Genomic DNA, 8035 nt, shown 5'->3' with positions numbered 1-8035 from the left:
TTAAGTAAACCAAACTAAGTTGAGCTAGTGGTTAACAACTGGTTACACTTAAGTAATGATAGAGAGATATAAAACTTTGCTATTATCGTTTATGCAAACAAAGCTAATCTTGAAAATATTAGGGCAATAGATACAAATGGATGAATTATTGCTTTCTGTTAATGGGTAAGCTTTGCTTGTGTTATTGAAAAGTGACTAAAAAGTGAGTTTTATTTTTTTGGCATTGTCACAGATTATACAAAAAGGGTTCCCACCCCCACTAATGGTCTAAAATCAACCAAATTAGATATTATTAAAGTAATTTGTCTTGGTAGATCCATGAATGAAACAGGATATCATCATTTCCTCTTTATATTATATATGTAAATAAAGTTTACAGTATAAGTAAAAAAATAATTAACTTAAACTATTATTTTCCATTCCCTTCTGGATCTATATTTCTTTGGCCAAGCAAACTTTAATTAGAAAGAATGCAGTACTTATCAAATAAACTTACTCATTACAACTAGAAGTCCTAATGGTGTGGGGTTAATTAATTTGTATGGTAATAAACTTTAGTTAGGCTGAGTTATAGTCTTATCTTTAATTCCATCTAGGACTTTGTAATTTCATATTGTGGACAACAGTTATACCATTGTTGTAATGGTTCGAATTCACGATCTACACACACCAAAACCCTAAGCATTAAGCTACAAACCTTGGCAGCAAGACATGGTTAATTCTTGTATTGCGGCTAAGTACTTAAGTAGCCATAAATCATAAATGTTAGACCCCTTTTATTAAAACAAGAGACTATTTCTTATGATGAATCAAATATTAGTAGTTGATCAATCAATTGAATACTTGCAAGAACAAAGAAAACTTGAAGTGGCATTGGTGTTATCCATGTCTAGTTGCTCTAATAGGTGTCTGTGTTCTAACAGGTTTGACTTATCTCTAATATTTTTTAAAAAGGAATCTCCTTTTATTTTAATGAGAGACTGTCACATCACTCACTAACTAAATAAAATATGAAGATTGAAACCCACTATCACTTGCCATTGTATATTTAAAATAAAAGGACATATCCAGTTAAAAAAATACTAGAAGTAAGCCAAACCCTGTTCTAATTTTTAAGATTTCAAACACGAGGTGCACCACCAAATCTTGGAATTGAGCAAATCAGCCCAGATGGTCTCAAGTTTGCCTCATAAACAAGAAACTACCGTAGCAAAAACTTAAGAACTGAAACTGAAAAAACAAATCAAAGATTGGAAGCCAGAGATTAAGAGAGGAGTTTTAGACCTTGGTTGATAGAATTAACAAGTTTTAAACCCAAGTTGTTAATTAGATTTATTATGATTAAACCTTGTTAAAACAAACAAACATCAATATCATATCAATATCATGCACAGCGGAATAGTAAATAAGACAAGATATGATAACTCAGGAAAACCAATGAAACAAACTAGTTTCACAGTAAAAAACCTAGGGGAAAACCTTCCCAAAAAGCAATTCACTATAGTAAAGAGAAGTTTCAGATCTAGTACAAAACTTTTGTCCCTAGACTCTATAATCCTTGTAGATGAACTTATAGCAGAAACCTTCTATTGCTTCAGAACCTCTGAACTCTTCAATATATGAATGCTACCCTTTTGCACGGATCCCAGTGTGACTAACTCCAGCAACTTAAAGATGTTATTGGCTGCAAAGTTCTTCACTTCATCAACAATGAAGATCAAGAAGTACTTGGTTACAAAACCCTAAGGCGCAAAAGACGCAGTAACTTCTTGCAAAGAAAAAAAGGCACTAGGTCACTTTCTGCATGTGTTCTCCATGTATAATGACGTTTAAAATAAGCCTTATATATGTCTAGGGTTGTGAGAAAAGAAACCCTACACATACATGTCAAATAGAGCAAAAAATCAGATTTGGAAATTTTGATTTTGTAGATCTTGATAGATTTAGCTTCTGTCGAGTTTCGTTCTTAAATCTCAATAAATACTGTTTCTGTCAAGATATCTGTTGAGATTTAATGAATAGTTTTTCTTCACTTGTTTCTTGGTCCAATCTTCATGATTTTAATACTTGACTTGAACTTTTGTTTCTTGAAGTACTAAACCTATCCTAGATTTACCCAATTATAAGTAAAGTGCATTTTGTTAAAAGAGTAGTCAATTATATAAAATATGTCCTTAACATACACTACATGAAAGAGATTATTAATGTACTCATAAGGTGAAAAATGAATTCACATATCCAATTATCCAAATGATTTCCACAATTATTAAGCAAACTGTATGTAATAAGTGTCTAGTCTATAGCTCTAGAATTAGAAATGCTTTTTATTTTTTACTTTCTTTCCTACCATCCTTTAAACACTAAAGAAGTTTGTCATTTTTCCCCTCTGCTTCCTGTCCATTCTTTCTACCATTCCCTTCTTTTCATTTTCCGTAACTAATACAAACACATCTATTAATATACATATGCTCGCTGTGATGATAGAGTTCACATATCCAAATGACTCTTTATTCCCAATTGGATCAAATTTGGAAATGTGCCAATTTAATTCTATCATCATAATTTTTGAAGTGGGGTTGCTAAAACTTGGGGTTTTATTAGTGCGGGTTTCCTAAATTGTTGCTCTTCTTTTTTGGGGTTCATTGTGTCCACACACTCACATGTGCATGCACATAACACCATCCCTGACTTTTAATGTGTTGAATACCTGAATGATTATAGAAGCCTGTTTTGTGTCTGTTATGGCTCAAAATATTGATCTATTATGTCTGTGAAATTGGTCATGACAAACATGACAACCAAATCATTGGACAAAATTGATTTTTCTTGGCTACTCAAGTCTTTTTTACTATTAGCATCAAGCATGGCCATGTAATTGTCTTTCTTATGGCCTTGCCCTTTATAGCTTCTTCAATTTGAAACACATCAATTTCATCCTATGGAATAGGTTGACATGAGTTACTTATACAATGCTCAATATAAAGGACTTGCCTTTTTATTGTGATTTTGAATCAATTTTGTATGTTTGAGATAAACCATTGTTGTGGGCCTTTTTTTACAATATTGGGCTGAGTTGCTTCTTGCGGTACTGGGTCCAAGTATTCTGAGTAAGGGAGTTGAGACCGGTCCAACTGCAACTCACTTTAATCCGACTTGTGCACAAACTATCCCCCTTTTTGCCAGGTTTTGATCACATACCCATGATAGGCAAAGCTATTACAGGGAGTTATGGCAGGCAAGTATAATAAAGTAACACAAGAGGAAAACTAGACATAATAAATAAAAAAAGGGAGCGGCAGGAAGTACCCTCCGTACACAAAAAAATAACAAAAAATAATAGCAATGGGTTTCTTGGATTAAGAAGAGGGGAAAGTCAGTCTGTCACACCAAGTGACACTACGGAGCTTGAAACCGAGAAGGGAAACCACTTCCTCAATGCAAATAATCTCCTCAGGGAGTGAAATTAATTACTTTGAGGGAATGGGCCTAAATGATTTATGTTCAACAGAGGTTCTTTTCCTTTGATAGAGAGCAGAACTTTGAGAGGGAGAGAGAGAATCAACCTATTGATGCAAGCCTACCGATCTAACTCTCTGTTTTTCTTTCCTTATTTTCTAATTTTTATTTTATCTTTCTTTTTCCTCTCTTTTCTCAATGCTTGTTTTCTATTACGTGGTTTTCTTTTAAGTTCCTATCACCCCCCTCCTATGATCCCTGTGCACGGCTAGGGTCCCCTTTTTTATAGTACCTATCGTGACCGGATTTTACTATTTTAACCCTTATCCACCTTTGTCTGGTTTGGGTGTACTTGCCGACCACCACTGGTTCATCTGTGTTGGTTGTGCCACTCTTACCACCAGACAAAGATGACTATTTTGTTTGTTTGTTTGCTGTGACATCCTTACCTATTATGGTGTGGGTGCTCTCTCTCTCTCTCTATCCCTCATGGCAAGCACCTAGTAGTTCCCACTTACCCTTACTTCTTTTGGGCGGTATGTCATCTCAGCAGGATATTTCCCCCAAAAGAGCCTAAGCAGTAACTTCAGAATAGGTTTTTCCCCTCTCCCCACTGCCAGACCATGCCTCTTACCTCTAAACCATGACTTCACCACAAGTATTGGCTGGATACAGGCTGGTGATGCCTGGGCCTTGTGCATACTTTACTTCTATGTTCGTTCAAAGCTTACCTGCTGCTCAGGCGCTTGCCATGATCTAGAGACCTGTCTGCACTTTCTGCCGGTCATTCTTGGCTTCTTATGGCGTGGGCTGTTTTCTGATCTCATATTTTTTGCGCCCTTGCTCCCTTTGGGGCTGGGCTTTGTAGGATTGTGGGCTTCCTTTTCTCTAGCCTATCCTTTTACTCTTTCCGTAGCCTTGCCATTGTTTCCTGCCATATCACTCTGCTATTCCTACTGTGATGTTATTTGGTCCAAGCCTGCTGGGCCTTTTTGGGCTTGTTACTTATGACTCAGTATAGTCATTTGGGCATTTTCAGTTGTATTGCTTACGGGCTCCTGCGTCCCATTTGTTTTCTCTTGGGCATTCTTGGCCCATTTGCTTTCCTTGGGTTTCCTTGGCCCTTTTCCTAACTTTGCATTCCTATGGGCTTTTTACTAACTTCTTTGGGTTTCCCCGGCCCAATTACCTTATCCTTCATCCTTGGGGCTCATAGGCCTGCCATCAACCCCTTACTTTCTTTACTTGCATTACTTTGGGTCTACTGTGAACCATTCTCACTTTTTCACATCATATATTGCCCATGAGTTTGCTATTCCTCTCTTTCCAGGCTTCTTTAAGCCCGTTTGCTTCCTCAAGGCCCATTTGTCTATTTCATGGACCTGTGATCCATTATTCCTGCCGCTTGAGCTTAATGGTTTTTTCTATCCATTTACCAATTCTTTTCTGCCCGTGTTGTTGAGCTTCTCTCTATTTGGCTTCCCCAAAATGACCGTCAACAACCATCAATATGTCTAATGAAACTTTTTTTATTTATTAGAGACGTTAACATGAAATTTTTTTTAAAATACAAGTGAAACTTATTATTATTATTTTAATGGTTACGTTTGTGTCATTGTCTAACATGCCAGTTGTGCATTGTGTGCGTCACATAAGTAATTTTCGTTAGTGAGATAATAGTAGTGACTAAATTGAAAATGATTTTCAAAATTTCGGGACTAAAATACAAGCTCAAAAAATGTGGGGATCAAAGTGAAAAATGACCCAAAATGTAGGGACAAAAAGTATTTTCGCAAAAAAAAAAAAAAAAAAAAAATCATCCAAATCAAGTTAAGAATAAATGAACCAATTAAACTAAGTTGAGCTAGTGTTTAGCAACTGGTTACACTTTAAGTTATGATAGATAGATTATTAGATTTAATTATAGAACAAGATTGATCTTGAGAGTTTCATTAATTAAACGAATAATCACATGACTAACTAACTAACTAGCTGTTAATAACGGCTAATTCCTATCCTAACTAACTCCACTAAGAGGGATACGACTAACACGTGCTTTGGTACATAAAATAAGTAAACGACATGTAGTTATATCTAAATAATACAAAAACGACTTGTAGTTTAGATAAGAAATATAAAACCAAGGTCTTTGCGCAGTCGTGCTCAACCTTATGATTGCATGCAGCTTTGTTAATGGAACTTCCTTGACATAATTCAACCTATATATCTCAGCAGATATAAAAATTGACTATAATCGTTTATGCAAACAAAGCTCTCTCTCTCAACCCACAATATCTTCAATTTCAATCTCCTGATTTTCATTCACATTCCCCATATTTCCATTGTGAAAACATGTACTCAAGTGAACCCCAAGACTCAGGTGGCTGGAGCTTCCTCCAAGCTCTAACCAACACTACCAACAACAATTCCCAGGCTAACGATGGCAATTCCTACACTACCAACGACAGTTTTTTGAGGCTAAGTGAAAATAGTCTTCAAAAGTGCACCGAAATCCTAGGAGATGAGACAGGGAGTATTGTCTTTGAAAGCGAAGAGATTTGTACTGAAAACAATATTCCAAAGAGGCAGAAAGATTCATCCAAGAAGAATGATCAGTGTAAGAGTTTGCCACCACCGTTGAGCTCAAGTGGTGTGCTGCGTATTAGGCCTCATAGAGAAAGCGGTCGCCTTATTCTTCAAGGGCCTGTCCATGATGATAATGATGAAGAAGAAGAAGAAGAAGAAGAAACAGGTAGTGTTGTCCTCGAAAATGAAGAAATTCGTACTGACAACAATTCTCCAAAGAAGCAGCCAAATTCATCATCATCAAAGAATAATGATGAAGAAGAATGTAGGAGTACTGTTTTCCCACCACCTTTGAGCTCAACTGGTGTGCTGCATACTAGGCCTCATCATGGAGAAGGTGGTGGCCCTATTCTTCAACCTGTTCCAGCCCATGATGAACAAGAAACTGAGGAAGAGCTTGATGAGCAAGTTCTTGAAAAACAAGAACAAGAACAAGAACAATTACAAGAAGATGAAGAAAAGTGAAAGTGGGTTTGTGAGGGAGTAATGTATGTATGTATTTAACTTATGAATTTAAGCTTAGCCTTTTCTGTATGTGGTCTAGTCTAGTCTAGTCTAGTTTTGTGGGTTCATGTGAGAAGAGTTTCTTAGCTTGTTATCTTTTTGTACTCTAAACTGAGCTAAGATGATTTTTAAAAGCAAAAAAAGAAAGAAGATGAAGTTTTAGATCTCCCAAATGGTGTCGTTTTACAATTTTTGAAACAGCAGTCAAAACGTCATCTTTTCTTTCATTACAAGGTTTATAAGTAACACACGTGACATGCACTTGTTTCATTTAACAGCTGAGATACTTATAATAAAAATCAGTACCGATTCAACATGACACCGTTTCAAATTTCAATTGAGGAATAGATAGAAAGAAGTTAAATAACACAGTTTCGTTTCTAACTTACAGTGCTAACAGATATTAAGATGCTTTTTTCAATGAAAATGATTAGAAAGATTGAAAATTTTTTTTTTAAAAACATACAAAAAAAACTAAAAAACTAAGCAGCCCAAATTTTAGTTTAAAAAAATGTTGAATTTTGAATATTGGGGTCTCATTATGCAATTTTATAATCTTGGGTCTCGTTAAAAATATAAATGCTACGTGCTTTAAGTAAAATAGACCCGATCCAGCAATTTGGGTCCTACCCGCTTTGTTAGGTCCAAGCCCAACGGTGAGCCCAAACCTGAAACATTCTTAAACCTAATCAAATACTAAACTTTTTTTTTTTTAAGGAAATGAACTAATCAAATACTAAACTTATTGTTATATATAAAAAAAAATCTATATATATATATATATATAAATACACACACACTAAACTTATTCAGCCTTAGGCCCACTTAATCTTGGACCCAGCTCCCTTACAAAACTCAAGCCCAGTCCAAGGTTGCAACTAACCACTCAAGCCTGCTAAGCTAGCCCTTAGTCCTAGCCCAAAATTGAGCCCAACCCGGTCCAGGTCTCACACAAACTAAGCCACTTTCCTCGGGTCCAACTCGTGTGACTTAGCCCAGGTTTACTTAGTCCTTTAAACTCAAGCCAAATTTTGACATGAGCCCAATCCCGGATTATGCCTCCAACCCAAACAATCAGCCAGCCCAAACTCAAATGAAAGCCATGCACGGCTAAATCAATATTATGGTAATTTTGAATGAATTATCAATATTATAATTACTGAGGGCAGAGAGGTTAGTTCTATTTTGCAACCCAAGCACAGCACAATTTTTTTTTTTTTTTTAATTCAATAAAGAGCAAGATTATGGTTTTTTTTTTTTTATAGAACTTTTGGAAGTTTTTTGGAAAGTGATTAGGCCGGTAACATTAGCCTAGTTTTAATACAAAGAGAAGCACTTTGAAATCTTTTATCAAATTATTTTTAAAAGAATTATTAAGGAATCTCTCCCTCGTGGAGCTCTCTCTCTTTCTCTCGTGAATGCACGAGTTTTCTCTCCCTTGGCAATGTGCGAAGGGTAGTTTTTTCATCTTTTTTGAGACAAAATGGAC

General features: G+C 35.7%; 1 protein-coding gene across 1 annotated transcript; it reads left to right on the top strand.

The window, feature by feature from the left end:
• Nucleotides 1-5729: 5729 nt before the first annotated feature.
• Nucleotides 5730-6700, top strand: LOC115970075 (protein FANTASTIC FOUR 4-like). The gene has a single exon (XM_031089745.1). The coding sequence runs from the start codon at nt 5809-5811 to the stop codon at nt 6505-6507; it is 699 nt and encodes a 232-aa protein (XP_030945605.1). The 5' UTR covers nt 5730-5808; the 3' UTR covers nt 6508-6700.
• Nucleotides 6701-8035: the final 1335 nt, after the last annotated feature.

The sequence above is a fragment of the Quercus lobata genome, chromosome 12 (assembly GCF_001633185.2).
Source record: "Quercus lobata isolate SW786 chromosome 12, ValleyOak3.0 Primary Assembly, whole genome shotgun sequence".
Classification (NCBI taxonomy): domain Eukaryota; kingdom Viridiplantae; phylum Streptophyta; class Magnoliopsida; order Fagales; family Fagaceae; genus Quercus; species Quercus lobata.
Note: the sequence above shows the minus strand (reverse complement) of the source record. Positions and strands in the feature narration are given on the sequence as shown.

What these genes read in the sequence shown, in the direction of transcription:
- LOC115970075 (XM_031089745.1), top strand. Translation starts at nt 5,809, where the DNA reads ATGTACTCAAGTGAACCCCAAGACTCAGGTGGCTGGAGCTTCCTCCAA.